Source organism: Hippocampus zosterae, chromosome 13 (assembly GCF_025434085.1).
Source record: "Hippocampus zosterae strain Florida chromosome 13, ASM2543408v3, whole genome shotgun sequence".
In the NCBI taxonomy this organism is placed as follows: Eukaryota; Metazoa; Chordata; class Actinopteri; order Syngnathiformes; family Syngnathidae; genus Hippocampus; species Hippocampus zosterae.
The window spans coordinates 14,421,294-14,438,857 of NC_067463.1; the positions used below are offsets into that span (position 1 = coordinate 14,421,294).

General features: G+C 41.7%; 2 protein-coding genes across 2 annotated transcripts in view; one reads left to right on the top strand and one right to left on the bottom strand.

Annotated features, from left to right (window-relative positions):
• The window catches only part of ctnna2 (catenin (cadherin-associated protein), alpha 2), a 207,827-nt gene that overhangs the window by 81,382 nt on the left and 108,881 nt on the right, over window positions 1-17,564 (bottom strand). The gene's annotated exons all lie outside the window — the stretch shown is intronic.
• Window positions 13,230-17,158, top strand: lrrtm1 (leucine rich repeat transmembrane neuronal 1). Its single transcript, XM_052084978.1, has one exon. It carries the CDS (start codon window positions 14,543-14,545, stop codon window positions 16,118-16,120), a length of 1,578 nt encoding a protein of 525 aa, XP_051940938.1. The 5' UTR covers window positions 13,230-14,542; the 3' UTR covers window positions 16,121-17,158.

Sequence of the window (17,564 nt, forward strand, 5' to 3'; positions counted from 1 at the left end):
TTGCTCGAGGTGGCTCCAGAGTGCCTTCTGGTACTTGCGTATGTTTAATGGCTAATGCCTGTTTGCTTACTCCTCTCATTACACAGCCTCGTGTTTCGACTGTGGGCCTGTCATTGGCTATTAGCATCTTTACGGTCAAGCAGGCTTTGGATGTGAACCAAAGTGGAGCTTATCATCAGACTCATCGCATGGATGAAATGAATAGGTTCCGGTCATGGTAAACATAAGCTGAAATGCAGTATGAACACTGTAACTGTTTAAAATCAGAAGGCACAGCCTACGTGGGCGATAGAGGCCTTCTACTGTAGAAAATGATATTTTTTTAAATTATTTATTGGCATGTTAAATTATTTAGTTAGTTACTTTGCATTTGTGACCAGGGGAAAAAAAATGAGCGGTATTTTTTATTTTAAGTTGTAAAATGTTGAGAAGTCTTCGCAAGTGAAATAATCTGTATTAAAGTGCTTCATTATGGTGATTCTAAAATAATGCATGTGTAATATTCATAATGTATGTATTTTTAGTGTACAGTGCACACACATACACACCCACGTGCACAGTGAACTAATTATTTACTTTTTGTTGACGTTTGAAATAAAGTTGATGATGACATACCGAAACATTGTCCATTTCATTGTTTTTCAAACTAATGGTGTAAAGTGCAAGTTTGACTTCAACAGATACGTTGAACAGATCCTAACCTCCATTTTAGTTTTCTTTTCAGCGTGACCATCAATTGCCATCCTTCTTATGTCATTATGGGATCACTAAGAATCCATTTTGGCCTTGGATGTGAGTGAGAAGCACAAAGTGAAACATTTCTCTATCATGAGTACATATCTATTTGCAGTCTTCCTGAGGAAAAAGTCCCTGGACACTCTCTAGAGATGGGATCACTTGCATAACGTTTGCTGGAAAATTGTGTAATGGCATGAATGAATATAAGATGCAGGCTCCACGAAAACAACATCAAGATAACCTAGATAGGGAAGTGTTTAAGTGTGCTGGAACAGAGTCAAGGGTTTTAAGTGTATACGTTCAGAATAAGGAGGAATGGAGGAAATGCCCGGTTATCAGTGCAAAAGCAGAGGATGAATTATGAAAAAAAGTCTCGTCCTGCAGCAGCAGCAGCAGCATGGCCAGCGAGAGTGTCGCTGCCTACAGTTTCCCTGAACTGAATAGCAAGTAGTTTGCGAGGGAGGGACTGAAGGAAGAGGAGCTGGGGAGAAGAGACATGAGGGGCGGAGGGAGGGGGAAGTTGGGTATGGGGTGGAGAGGGTGAGAAAATGAGAGTGGTGTGATATCTGTGAGAGCAGAACTGTGGTAAAGAGAAAAAGAGTCAATGGGGTGAGAAGAGGGTCTGAGTATCATTGATGTACTTTCGTTAGACTGCAGAGTGGAAGAAAGGCTATTTATCACCCACACTTTGTCTCGGCTCATGCACGTGCCGTTGGGGGTGGCATGAGTTGCATTTTATTTCCTTTGAAGGAAATGCTGTTTCAGTTTGAAGTGGAACATCACGGGTGATGGATACAACAAGGAATCAGTCAATCCAAATTCTGGATCTGTTCTTAATGCCGGGAGAACTATTTCATCACAATTCTGTCTTCCTTCTGTTGCATCATTCCAATCTCGGTGAACAGTGGATCGGAACAAACAAGGGACATGAACTGAGGGATTTCTTTGAGGACAGGCAGGGGCACAAGCAGGTATTCATTGTGAGGTTTTGACTGCAAAGGGTTAGTAACCTTAATAACTGACCTATTGTTGTCTGTTGTCACCATCTCTGCACTCCTCAAATAATATCTGTTCACTGGCTTTTCTGACTCCAAATTTAAAATAGCACAATCAAGATCAAGCAGGAGGGGCGGTGGGAGGGTAGGCACATTCTGTGCCTCATGAATTATTTGTGGTATTCATGAAGCACACAGCCATGTGAACAGAAAATGTGCAGTGCTGAAATGAACCACCTCATAATATGTTGTGCATAAACAATGACAGATTGTGAAGATAAGGGCAAAAACTATGTATACCGTGGAACATTCCAAGTCATCAACAGACTCTTCCATAAATATGGGGAATTGCAAATTTGTTCAACTTTTAAAAATGTTTCTGAGCTACATTTGCATCTGCTCCAGAACTACCGTACATCCCGGGGGAGATATGGAGAGGGATGAGAGATAGATGTATAGCAAGCATACTTTATAAACAAGCCAACTCAATGTGCTTCACACTCCCAAATGCACAACACCTAAAATCATCTACAAACAAACAGCTGAAGCCATTAAAGACTTGAAATTTCCAATGTTCACAAAATAACTCCTTTCCCCCAAGTAGGAAGTGCATTTTCAGATTGGTCTACCCAGGTTTCCAACCTGTGCAACAGTATATCATGTTCAGCAGAATCAAATGCTGCACTGAGATCCAATAAGACACGCATTGACACATCCCCATCAGTGTTCAATCTTACATCATCTAACACTTTAATAAGACCTATTTCTATACTGTGATGAGGTCGGAAACCTGATTGAAATTTATCAAAGAGTCCATTTGAGGTGCTGAGTTGATTAAAAAAAACACTTTCTATGAAATCTGGGCTTACAAGTGGCCGGACGGCAGCTACTTTTAGGGGTTGAGGAAGCTCACCTGAGTGAAGTGTGTGTGTGTGTGTATATATATATATATATATATGTTTGCTAAACTTCAGTGAACACAGAAGCACGCTGATTTCCCATTACTTAAACCCCTTTATTCATTCAAACCAGCAGTGCCAGTTAGAGGAGTCAAAAAAAATAATAATAAAACAACTGGTTCATGAAGCATCTTGAAGCTTCATTTTCCAATCACTAATTTCAGTCGGGGCGGCCCGGTAGTCCAGTGGTTAGCACGTCGGCTTCACAGTGCAGAGGTTCCGGGTTCGATTCCAGCTCCGGCCTCCCTGTGTGGAGTTTGCATGTTCTCCCCGGGCCTGCGTGGGTTTTCTCCGGGTGCTCCGGTTTCCTCCCACATTCCAAAAACATGCGTGGCAGGCTGATTGAACACTCTCAATTGTCCCTAGGTGTGAGTGTGAGCGCGGATGGTTGTTTGTTTCTGTGTGCCCTGCGATTGGCTGGCAACCGATTCAGGGTGTCCCCCGCCTACTGCCCGAAGACAGCTGGGATAGGCTCCAGCACCCCCCGCGACCCTAGTGAGGATCAAGCGGTACGGAAGATGAATGAATGAATGAATGAATAATTTCAGTCGCTGAGTGAAATACTTTTTTTTTTAATTTCTGTATTAAATTCTGACTTTGTAATTGAGTTATTGCTGAGTGACTTTGAGTGTAGCATCATTTTATGTTTTGCTGATTTGTGCCAATGTTTCACCTGATAGTACTTTTTTACATAAATAGCGAGCATATACATCACATTTATCTGTTCAGATGTGTTATGGCGCTTTTGATTTGAGTGACTAGTGAGTTTATCAATTACAGCAAATATAGTGTGTGCATTGTAGAGAATGTTACTAATGATTCAAGAAAAGTATTGTATACGAAAATGTTAAAATGTCCAAAACATTGTAACAGGTCAAAGTGAACAAAAATGTAAAAAATAAAGTGTAGCATACGAAAGAAAACCCAGATATAAAATACAGACACCTACTTCAGCCCTGATCCCAACATGCCTGATGGTGTCTGCACTCCCTGATCTTAACTGTCAAAACGAGCTCACTGTTTGAGCTCTTAACCAAACTGTGAGAAGTGCACAATTGCAGCACCACAAGCATGAACCAACTGTCAAGAATACAAGCTATTCACACACAAGAGCTAGACACACTTTGGTTCCATTACATATCTCCTACATTTCGCCTCCCAAAAAATATGTACGGCTAGCATTAAAAAAAAAAAAAGCATCCGTACTGTATATCACCACTGCATATTTCCTTAGTTCATTACAGCGTGTTACAGGAAAATGCACATAAATCACAAAGGCTTAGAAGAAAGATGTGTTTCTGTAAACCTGTACAATGACGAGTCAAGTTGCTAGCATTTTTGGGCAATGAGTTGTGGTGGCTCTATTCAGGATAATTAGAGAAATCATCTTCAAGTCAGACTGGCACCAGTCTAAAATCAAACATCAAATTAAAACACGATGACTCTAGCACAGGGGTGCCTGTTACGTCGATCACGATCGACAGGTAGCTCGCTGATTGGTTCCAAGTCTATCACGAGGGGTTGAGAACAGGGATGGATCCCGAACAAATATTTGTGTATCTCTGTGCATGCTAGCAGTATACTTTTGTGTTAATGCACAGAGTGCGTGCGATATAGCCTTTATTATTATTATTATTATTATTATTATTATTGTCAGGCAAAGTGCATTTCATGTACAATTCACCGATGGCACTCGTAGATGGGATTTATGGAGGGCCGAAAGAAGCATTTTAAAATTGTACGCGTAACAGGCCGCAAAAGTGAGTCGCATGCCTCCGCGCCAGGCTGTTGACCATCATGGCATGCGTGTGTATGTGCGTGCGCACGTGAGCGTGCGCGTGCGCGGTAACGGGTCGATTGCAGAAGGTTGGTTGATCAAAAAATAGATCTTCGGTCAAAAAAAGTTTTGGGTACCCCTGCTCGAGCACATAGACTAAACGGTGGTCACCACAGAGACAGACATTGTTTGCAAAAACGGGAACACGCAATTCTCTTACTCTAATGATACAAGGTACACATTCATCACATTCTGATTCTGCACAAGCGATGGAATTACTATGGCGGATGTCATCCTTTTATCTCACCTTTGTCAGTCCACCCACCAAAAAAATGGCATCAAGTATGTGCTTACAAAAAATGTAATGGCCATGTGGTGAGGCTGATTCAAAGCACGAAACTAATTTACTATTACTAGGACTACTATTTGATGCCTGTTCCTGAGGATTGATTCAGAAAATCACTCTGAATGCCTTAACATGACTATGAGAGTGTGTGGATTCGGAGAGGCAGTGTACTCCCCTCCCAGTAATTTCTAAACACACCCTGTGTCATGCACTGTTTGCGCAGTCAAAGTCCCTACAGCGTGCTCTGGTACTCCTTTTTTGGGCCACTCTGAATACGCGAACAGCACATTTGCACATCACTCGAAGGGTCCGAACGGTTTGAGTGAAGCAATGCCCTGAGAGTATTTCTGAATTGACCACTATGCATGTTGATAGCAGTGAAGAAGTTCTGCTTGGATTTGAAACTTTTGCTTCAATTTATGGAATGTTTTTTCTCTTTCGTTTAAAACGGCTTCCCTTCACTAGAATCTTGCGTCACATTGCAGACAAAGGTAGAATCTTCATTAGGAGCAGAAGCCGCATGCTAAACTTAGTGAAATGTCACACATTAGTTGCCGTGACTATTTCTTGTTTCTCTTGCATTTACTTGACTTCTACTTTAAATTGCCAATGAAAATATGGATATGTGAGTCTTACTACTTACAAACGCAGTCCAATAAATGGTCATTGTGAGATTCCTTATTTTCCGGGAAAAAAAATGCAGATTATGCCCTTGAAACTAGTCAAGTCAAGTCAAGTCAACAGTATTTATAGAGCACTTTCAAACAGCCATCGCTGCATGCAAAGTGCTGTACATGGAGCGATTTAACATACACAATAAACAGTAAGACGAATCGGTAATAAAGGCGGTAGAAAGCACCAAGCAGTAAAATCAAGAACAAATCTAAGTCATGCTGATTCGAACGGCAAAGAATACAAGTGAGTTTTGAGGAGGGCTTTAAAGTGGTGCCATTTACCAAACTATTATGAAACTGCAAATGTTGAGCCTTCAGAAAGACACCTGGATCAGTATACATTTGAATTATTTAACTGTCAAACGAAATAAACATGAACACTGATACGATCACAGACTGACAATGGCTGGATTTGCCTACTCAATTACTTATTACTTATTTATTTGTGTATTACACAAGTGAACATACTGTACTGTACTTAGCAGCTCTTAGCCTATTCAATGAAATGCCTGCTGCAGCTAATTTTCCATTACCTATATAATTTAGTAGGTCTAGATATGCTGTGGAATACAGTATAGTGCGGGTACAATTGATGTAGCATATGACTAGAGAGGATGGCCAATAAAATGTCAAACATGTATAACATTTCTTTAATTTTATTCTTTTCTCTTACAAGATAAGAAATCATAAGAAACAAGTACCATTTTTCAAGCAGTGAAACCCTCTTTTTTAAAGTTAAGATGATGAAACTATTGCAAGATGTATCATTAGATTTGCTGTGAGAAGCAGGGTGGAGTATGGTTCACACTATGTTCATTAAAGTGTTCCTCATATTGAACAAATCTGTCTCATCGTATCCGGCCACAAACCCTGACTTCTAACAATTTACTACAACACTGTTGCATGTACTGCAACTGAAATGGGTTATTTATGATTCGGAAGGGCCTCACACTGTGAGGGAAAACGTCAAATGGTGAAACACTCAGCAAAAGAGAAGACGAGCATCCACTAGCGCAAGGACAGCTTGTGGATTTTGTTCTCTTGTCAGAGGATTTACCTTCCATTGTCTGTTGCCAGAGACAGCAGTCTGCTATTTAATCAAAGAATGCCGTTTTGAATCCTAGTGGCTTCAGGATGTGATAAGTGGTTTTCTCTCCGCTTCAGACCACATGATTATCCACTGCCACATAGGAAAAAAAATCTATGATCTTGTTATCTGAACATTGTGACGTGTATGTAACTATATGTTAACAAACAACTCCAGCTGGATTATCAATTCGAGGGGTGCTGTGCTTTTTCTTTGACTTTTTCATGACACTTAGTACAGCACACTTTTACCGTTTTAGAGCCCCTATTAAAGAGACATTCATGGAGATGGGGGTCCTGTATCATATACAAAAGCTACTGGAAGAGGGCTCGGGGGGCTGTCATTTCATTATGACTCGAAGTGGAGCTCAGGGATGTGTGCCAACCTTACAGAGTTGTGCTGCTTATCAAAAGCAAACACAAAATTGTGTATGGCGGAATAACGCTGCAGCGTTGCCGAACAGAAGCATTCTATAACACATTTATATAAATAATCAGGAGGCTTGCCAGTACTGCCCAACTGCCTGAACAACTACAGTAGATCTATCTCTTATTCCTGCCTGTTATCATGACCTTGCTCCCATTTTTAAGTAAATATCATGCCACGTCCTTGCCTTCGCACAGACCATACAATTATGCCATTCACCTCTCCAGTGGCCGGCTGTTCAATATTTCGCAGCATCTCAGAGTAATTGGCTAATGGAATCATTTGACCCTCGACTTCATCTGTTGGGCAGGGTTCTTTTCTGTGGACAAGAAAGACAAGAGCCTGCATCCAGGTGTGGATGACAGAGGACTTCACAGCCTCACTGTCAGGAACAGGTACCTGATGCCTCTCATTGACTCTGCCATCACCACACTCCATGGTATCACCATTTTCACCAAAGTGGACCTGGGTCAGGCTTACCACATAGCCCATGTTTAAGATGGGTACGAATGGAAGACAGCCTCCAATACTCACCGTGGCGACTATGAATACCTGGTACGTATATCTGGAAGACATCCTGGTATTTTCTAATTCCCAGTCGCAACAGGAGCATCTTGTGTGGCAAGTACTTCAGAAGCTTCTTGAGAACACGTTTTCTGTGAAGCCACGGAAGTGCGACTGCCATGTCCCCAAAACCACCTTTCTGGAATACGTCATTGACAATGGGGAGATTCAAATGGACCCAGCTCAAGTGGCTCAAGCCCTACTCCCGTAGGCAATTGCAGCCCTTTCTTGGCTTCACAAATTTCTAGCGGAGGTTCATCAGAAACTACAATAGCAATGTGACCCCTCTCACTGCCCTCACATCGTCAGTCAACGCTTATGGTTGCCCTTCATGGACGTGGACAGTAGCGCATTCTTTCTGCTTGTGCCTTGTGGCACTCATGGGAGGGGGTGTTGGAGTCCTGTTTGATCTCGAGTGTGTGCACCTTGAGCCTCACCCTTTTTCTGTGTGTGTGTGTGTGTGTGTGTGTGTGTGTGTGTGTGTGGAGGGGGCGGGGGTGATCTTGTGGGATTGGGGAGATCAGTGCTGCTGGGGCCTAGTGCAAATGATCTTCACCACACCAATGCAGTACTTAAGTTGGTCACGGTCTCCTCCTCGTTGCCAGATCAGCACACACCATCACACATTTGTGCATCCAGTCATTTTTCTTGTGTTTCCACCAAGTGGTTTTATGGTTCTAACTTTGCCTTGTTCCCTGCATTCCTGACCTGATTTGTGCTTTGCTTTTTGGCTGCCAGCCCTGTGCCCTGCAACCAATTGGATTCCATTCATTTGGACTACTGCTACCACCACCAATAAAATAATCACTTTTTCTGACAATCTGTCTCCGTCTTTGCTATTGGGCCTTTCACATACACACACGCACACAACCACACACACACACACACACACACACACACACAGACACAGACACACGCACACACATATCATTTTAACATAATTTTGTTTTGTAATTTCACACTTGATGGGTGGGCAGGTATTGCAGAGACTCTGTCTGCGAACAATTAAAAAGTAAATTTTCCATAATATGTCTCATTTAAGAGAACATGCAAACATGAACATGAAAAAAAATATATATAAAATGAGTTTCACATCACATTCAACATCACTACATGTGCCTAATTGTTGTTACTTGTCAATGTTAAAAGGGATATGTTTAACAACTTTTTATAATTGTTTAAAAATTAATAGTCTTGTAAGTGTGAAAATAGCAAAATTTCTGAGGAGTAACTGTACATCTGTACACTATCACAGCTTAGATACAGTATTCACATGAACAAAATGTTGATTATGACGGTTCATGGGATTAAACTATGTTTTAAATAAACTCCTTGTACACATAAAGTCTATATTAATTTCCATTATATATGTGGTCAAAAAACATAAATTTGACAAAAAACTACTGTGTTTACCGGCATGCCCTGTAAATGTACGTAAATGCTTTTACTGATGCTGTAGATTGATTTCATAAATTATGTAGCTTCAACAAAATGAAATATACTGTCTGAATAAAAACCCATGAAGGCACACAAACATGCTTGAATCTTTAAAAGTCCAGATTACAATGCTCTACCAATGAGCTGATAAAAGTAATTTTATCTAGTGCTTTTGGGGCTAGCTCAATTCCACTGGAGGGGTTTCTTTGGGAGAAGAATTTGTCGATGTAATTGAAAGATAAGTGTTACATTTTTGGGGTGCTCAAGTGAAAATCTTCATGTTTTATTCATGTACATTTACAAAATAATAAGCAGAGAACAATTTGCATATTTGCTTTTAGCATAGTGTCGTGTACCATTTTTGATCTGGCATTTATTTGGAATGTGGCGGTGTGGTGTCTCGTACACATTTTGAAATCCATTCAGATGCAGCTTAATTCCTACAGCTGTGAAATGTCAAGTATGAACCTTGGACTTTTTGGGGGAGATTTCCAACTCGGTCATTGCGAGGAAGCAAGTCAGAATAGTATGACAATCATAGCAGGGAAACAGCATTTGATTTACCAACACGTAAAGGCAAGAAGACAACTACAACAAGGAGCAGTGCATCATGATGACATTTTGGTTTAAAAAAACAAAACAAAACAAAAACAACAACATGAGAAAAACCCCTTCTCAGTTGCCATCCCTGATATGTTTAGATGTTTTGTTTTTGTTTTCTTGACAATACCTTGTAACACAGAAGAAGGCAACGATTCTGTGTTACCCAAACAAAGTTTACCACCACGACCGTCACCTAAAGTGAAAATTCGAACAGAGTGACTCAGATATTCAGCAGCCAAAATGTCGACCCAATTGAGCTCAGCCATATTTTGTGGAACAAATACCGTATTTTAAACTTCATCTTCATTTTTAAACAGTATTTTCTTGGTTACCGGTATTTTTTTCAATACTCTTGTGAAGAGGTACAGCATCTCAAGCTACCTGAGACTTCAAAATTCTCAAGGACTTCAAAATCATCTGAAAACTAATCATCTAAAAAAAAATCTTTAGCTTTTGAATCAGCATGAGACTTGATTTTAGTTTGACTTTTTGTGCTTTTTACTGTCTTTGTTATTCATTCGTTGTTTTATCGTTTGTTGTTGTATGACTTATTGTTGCTCTTTGTACAGCACTTTGTATACAGCGGTGGCTGTTATAAAGTGCTCTATAAATACAGTGGAGTACAATATCTTTGGTGCGTTCAGAATTATGCTCAGAGAGTGCACTGACTCACTCCGACCATTCAGAAAATGTGGAGGGTCAAGGCAACAGTGATGCCAGTAGTGATCTTGGCACTGGGGGCAGTAAACCCTCGACTGGGTGGATGGCTCCAGCAGATACCACGAAAAACATCCGACATCTCCATGGAGGAGAACACAATCCTGGGAAGAGTTAAGAAGCAGCACAGAACCCTTAAGCTCGCTGGCCTCTGGTAGAGCACATACGCTTGAAGAAGAGACTGCCCAGGTGGATTGAGGAAACGTATACATATGCAGTATACTGTATGTGTGTGTATGTGTGTGTGTGTGTGTGTGTGCGTGTGTGCATGTAAAGTCATGTGTAACACTGTTTTATGTCCACCACGTTGTTGTGATTATTAAAGTAGCACTATCAATTCCAAATGCATTGGGTTGTTTTTTTTTTCACTTTGATGATCAAATTTTGATGGGGATTCAATTAAAAGATGGATATTCTTGTTGAACTCCGCAGACATTTGAAACTTTCAAGATGAAGGGTTTAGCGTACTAAACATGAAACATAAGACATCCTTGAACTATGTATTCATCTGCCTCCATCCTATTCATAATCCAAGGCTTGGGGACTTGCCTCACACAAGGATTCCTAATTATTCAGACGCATAAGTCAAAATTTTCAAGAATTTCTAGCCTAGATCACAGACTCAGTTCGGCTTGTCATCACTTCAACAAGAGTGAGTCAGAGATCGACGGATGCTTATGCTTCAGTTGTCATGCTTTTGAATAAAGGGACAATGCTGCTTTGGACGGTGGCGTTCAAAAACTTGGCTTGCTGGATTCCAGGTGAGTTATTAGTTCAATGTTGAACAGGATAACACAACAAAAGTGTTTGGTAAGATAAGAAAAATCAGAGGCTATGTGTTTGGTCATCTGGGAAGCCAGAAAATTGACACAAAACAAAAACCGAGCATTGAAGTCTACTGAATAGAGCGGGACCCCTTATATATTACACACACTTCAAAAACTGAAATGTCATCTTCTGTCATCGGATATGTCAGCAGTATCTTACCATGACGTCACTAGACCTCATAAACTACATCAAAGTGGGCAACGTGCGCATTTTGCTTTTTGATAGCCTTTTTTGGGTGTTTGCGAGGGGCTGTAATGATGGTGTCACCTGAAACACACATTCTTCTTCAATTGCAATTGAAGAAATTGTAAGTCAAGCTGGGTTACGAATAACTCACGGTATGTTTGATGACACTGTATCTAAAATTGTATAGTATTACTTACGGGCACGTACTATTCTCAGAAAAATCCTTGCACACAACAACTTGGATAGAAATACTGGCAGGTGTAGAAGCCCACTCTTGTTTTAGTTTTAAAAAGGATGTTTGACACTGAGAGTGTGACTCCTCTTTGCTGTGACAGAGCTAAATCACTGTCTGCTCTTTTGTCTCCAGGGGCTCACCTTGCTTTGGACATACTGAAGCTCGAAGCAATTCAGACAGCCATCAAATCTCAGTGTGACTCACTGTTCATGCACACATCCAAGGGAGAGGGGCCAATGAGTATTTAGCTGGGTGAACTCTCTGTGAACTTTCTGCTGAAAATTAGTCTCTGCTTTTTTTTAATAATGCAGTGCATATAAATATCACCTCAAATGCATTGCGGTACAAACTAGTCATTCTTTAATGGAAAAAAAATATCTCGTTATTCAGTTTATTGTCCCAATATATCTTTAGGGAGCTGCACGTGGACCCACTATCAATGTCTCAAAACTATGAAGATGGATCTACGAGACTTCTCTGTTCTGGTACATTGATGATGCGTGCAGAGGCAAAATGTGCATCGCAAATCATCACAAAAACATCAGTGTACCTTGGGAATCTTCCTCCTGTCAAATCCTCTCTTTAGAACAAATTATATTGTCATACCTGCAATCTTAACCACTGTAATACTAGTTGGTTGAGCACAACACAGTATTGTGACCGAGCGGTACATCAGCCACGAAGTTCTGAAGTCAGGGCTTCAAATCCAGCCTGGAATAGGCTTCAGTTTAACCCTGACAAGTGCTACAGAAAATGAACAGATGGATCTATTGTACTCTCATCCACAGTTAGAGTCAATTCACTACAGTGAATAATCCAACTCAAGTCAGCCTTTTGTCCATCGATACAAACCTCAATCTGCTCGAGGTTGTGGTCCCTTGTGGATACAGAATATCTTCCAACATCACTGACAGTCACACTTGTATAAATATCTCCACCACAATCCTTTCCCAGCAGCCCATCGACATTATCTCTGAAATGGATGGGCCAATTAGTCATCATCCACATTGTTTTGTTGGGCTCACACAGTCAAACTGATTCAATAAATTATTTCAATAATGGGCTTCGAATCATAGATGCAGTTTTTTCTTGTTGTCTTTTCAAAGTAAAATATACTTGATGAAATCTCTTGTGTGTATACAGAAAGACAGACAAGACAAAAAACTTTGTTGAGTCACATTTATTTGAAATTATGACTCTGATAAATGACCAAAGTCCGACATGTCATGGCATCTCTAAGTATAATGAACTCAGTGAGCACAATAGGTCATATGTGCAAAACACATACTGAAATCAGCAATGGAAATGCTTGCAATAGATCATTGCCTATTTCATCAATGAATCACAACAAGCCAACGAGTGTTTCCAATCAAAGAAGTCCAGAGGAAAAGTATCTAGACATTATGAAGTTATTAGTTATGCTAACCATCTCATGCATGTGTTTTTTTTTCACAACTGTGAACTCATACAGCTGTTCCCTCACGGTGAGGTCAAAGAAGGCAGATATTAATTGGCCCGATGGGGTTTAGGGGGGAAGAGAGAGAGAGAGAGAGAGAGAGAGAGAGGCATTACTTAGTGCTTGGTTTGAACGCAGCCCATTTGGAATATGTAAATTTCTTGGGCAGAGAAAAGAAAATGCAGCAGGAGAATGTAAGGAGTTAAGAAGGTAGAGGTGGAGGAAGAGGAGGAGGGTAGCATGACCAAGTGAGTGAGCAATCAAAGCAGGGGGAAAGAGAGAGAGAGAGAGAGAGAGAGAGAGAGAGAGAGAGAGAGAGAGAGAGAGAGAGAGAGAGAGAGAGAGAGAGAGAGAGAGCCCTCCGAATTGTGAGTGGCTTACGACACTCAGTGAACAGTCTGTGTTTCTGCATGCACTGTCAGTGTACCGGTCCTGCTACGAGGGATTGCGCGCTCCTCTGCCTTCCGTATTTACCGCCCCTGCTTGCCGACCAGCACTAACCTTCAGCACCCTCTTACAGTCGGCTGAAAAATCACTCGGAGAACACGAGAGAGAGTGAAACCTGCGTGCCGCGAGGGATGCAAGAGGCACTGATGCGATTTTTTTTTTTTTTTGGAATCAAGATGAACAACTGACATGGAATATTGTCACATAAGAATACCGTGAACTGATTTTACCTCTTTATTTGATTTGATTATTTATTTTTCTCGCCAGCATCGACCACTGAAAGCATGATTAACCGCTGGGACGGATTTAAACCGTACAAGTTAACGATTGCTTCCAGAGATGGGCGATAATAAATATCCTTGCAGACCTGCTGAAACTTAAGCAAGTCGGGGAGGAGAAAAGAAAAAAAAAAAGAAGCTATTTCAAACAATGTACTCTTCTCCTCATGATCATTGCAGCAGAGGACTGCGGAGAAGCTGAGGAGACTGAGCTGAGGCACACAGACTGGGGAACTTGCGCTTTCTACCATCTCCCCACTTGGATTCCTTCTCTTTCTGTCTCTTTCACTTGAGGAGAACTAAGACATTGTAAGCCTGCCAAGGATCTGGTGTCCACTGAAAGGAGAGCGGGGAGGGGGTGATGGTGAATTTGTATCACAGTGGGGTCCTTTTTAGATCCACACATAATTAGTGTCGGGGCACAAAGCGAGACGCTGAATGGAGATTGTCAGCTCTTGGATAGGGGTGAGTAGGAATCTTTTCAGATAAGATCAATCCATGAGGACGTATTTTTTTCATCTCTCCTCTCCACCCACCGTTTGATCCATACCATAAACGAAGAGACTTTATCTTTTGCATTTCGGACAAGGATTTTCTTAGCGGACTGAATGAAAAAAACCCAAATCCTGCGTTAAGCTAAAATACATACAAGAGGGCAGGGGGCGGGGGGAAGCAAACGAAAAGAAAAAAAAAAAAAAGTCAAATATGATGCGCGCCATATGATGTGATAGGTGGACAAACAATATCCAGAGTGAATGGACATTTGCTTGGTCAAATCCCTGGATATTTATGCTGATGGATTTCCTTTTAATTGGACTGTATTTAAAGTGGCCGGTGAAGAAGCCCCCTGGGTTGATCCTGTGTTCATTGGGCATTTTTTTGAGACTGGTTCCCATGGTGGAGGGGGTTTGTCCGAGGCTGTGTCGCTGCGACAGCAAGCTGCTGTACTGCGAGGGCTTGAACCTCACAGACATTCCCCAAAATCTGAGCAGTGCCACGGGCTTGTCCATGAGAGAGAACAACTTGACTGAGCTGCGTGAAGGCCAACTGGCTGGCCTGTCACAGCTCACCTGGCTATACCTTGACCACAACAACATTGACATTGTGGAGGAGGCGGCATTTGACAAGCTAAGACGAGTCAAGGAATTAGACCTGAGCAGCAATCGAATTGAGAGTCTGCCAAATGGTACCTTTAGGCCCCTCCCAAACTTGCGCATCTTGGACGTCTCGTACAACAGGCTGCAGGCCCTCGAGCCCGACTTGTTTCATGGCCTTAGAAAGCTCACCAATCTGCATTTGCGCTACAACGCTCTCAAATTTGTGCCAGTGCGGATTTTTCAAGACTGCCGGAGCATGCAGTTTCTCGACTTGGGATACAACCAACTGCAGAGTCTGGCACGGAACTCCTTCGCTGGACTCTTCAAGTTGACAGAGTTGCATCTTGAGCACAACGAGCTGGTGAAAGTCAACCTCGCCCATTTCCCTCGCCTGATCTCTTTGCGTACCCTATATATGCACAATAACCGTGCAACTATTGTTGTCAACACCCTGGAATGGACATGGCATTTCTTGGATAAGATTGACTTATCTGCCAATGAAATCGAATACATTGAGCCACATGTTTTTGAGAGTGCACCCAACCTCAAGGTATTGATGCTGGACTCCAATCGGCTGACTTCCGTAGATCAGCGCATCTTGGACTCGTGGTCCTCCCTGAGCAGCATTACCCTAGGAGGGAACGACTGGGAGTGCAGCCGCAACGTTTGTGCCTTGGCCTCGTGGCTGAGTGCCTTTCGAGGCCAACGTGACAATTCACTGCTGTGTTCAAGCCCAGACACGGCACAAGGTGAGGATGTCTTGGACGCTGTCTACGCGTTTCAGCTCTGCGAAGATCCCCCACTGGAAGTTACCTCAGCAGGGCTGTACGCCTCCACAAGGGACCTGGTCCAAGGAGGCTCCGTGTTCCTTGGCCCATTTACACCCAACCCTTATGATGGTGAGGACGGTGAAGTGGTCACCAGTTCTTTCACCGTCACAGTGGGGCATGACGACCTGGAGAGTACCATGCAGATCCACAAGGTTGTGACTGGCACGATGGCACTCATCTTTTCCTTCCTCATCATTGTGCTCATGTTGTACGTGTCGTGGAAGTGCTTTCCAGCCGGAATAAGGCAACTGAGGCAGTGCTTCAGCAGTCAGCGTCGTAAACAGAAGCAGAAGCAAAACATGCAGCAGATGGCTACAATTTCCACACCGGAGTACTATGTTGACTATAAGCCCAACCATATTGAGGGAGCTCTGGTCATCATAAACGAATACGGCTCCTGTACTTGCCAACAGCAGCCTTCTCGGGAATGTGAGGTGTGACCCGGGTTGACCATACGTTGCCACCCTCATTGACGATTGGCTATGTTTTTTTGGGACACACTGGAACAGAAGGATTCAATGTATATTTTGGCCAAATTTTACGCAGCTTCTCACTGTGATATGGAATGAGTTTGCTTCACGCAACCCATCATTTTGCTGTGGATTTCCTGCTGTTTCTTTACTGATTTGACGCTACAAGGCAAAACAGGCTTCTGACTATGGGAACTGTCCATATTATAGTAACACTGAGAGGAATACATTAGAAGCTGTACATACTTTTTTGTTTTTCCCATGACTGATGGATATTTTAGCTTTAATGTGTCTTTCTACTACAGGACATGCAGTTCAGCTGTGGACGCACACATACACACACACACACGCGCGCGCACACGCACACATACACACACACACACACACACCACACACCACACACCACACACCACACACACACACACAAACAAACACACGTAAGAAATAAAAACATTTGTATTATGGCAAACAATGTTTGACAAGGATTTAACACATAAAAAAACTATTTAAGTTGGATTAAAAATGTAAAGAGACAACTGTGTAAAATGTTAAAAGAAGTGCAACTGTGGATAAAACGGAACAAGATATTTCTTTTGTAAATGCAAAAAAAAAGTTCAAATAAATGACTTGCTATTCACAGTGAAATCATTTGTATGTGAGACACTTACGAGATGGATGACAACTCCGCTTGGCGAGTCATACCTCTGCAATCCTTTGACCAAAAAAAAAAACAAAAAACTACAAAACTAGCTCACCAACTAGATATGTAAAGGGCAGAGAGATATTTTCATCTGAAATGTAATGTCTATGATCTACATTTGACTCAATCTATTTTTAAGTCACATGTCTGTTGCTTTATAATTCACTGTGTTGGTACCCGAGCAGTGGCGTTTGACTGTCTTTTGCTTTAAAATAACTTGATCAGGTGATTACATTTTGATCAGTTGGCACACTTTCATGTGATATTATCTGTGTACCATCAAAGTAAAACAAGCAAAATGTCAAACAGAATATCTGTCACTTATTGCTTCTTATTTTTTTGGGGAGATTTTACCGGTGCTGTCACTGAATCAAGCAGAGAGAGGGCAACTAACATCTAATGCAGACTTATTTAGAATCAAAATGCATATTTGAATCACTAAAATAGAGTAATCCACCAGGGGGACTTGAACATAAAAGGATCTGTGTTTTCATATAAAATGTTTGTTGTACACATTCAAATGTGCATACACATATATAGGTAAATATATATACTTTTTTTGTGTCGTGTACAGATGTTGTGTTTCCTCTGTTTTTTGACACAAATTGCTGTATTTTGTGGGAGGAGGTGGCGACTGTAAGACAGAGATGGAGGATCGCAATGGCTGCAGAAAGAGGGAACAGACTGCTCTCTAGTGTGCATATATTCAGAGTG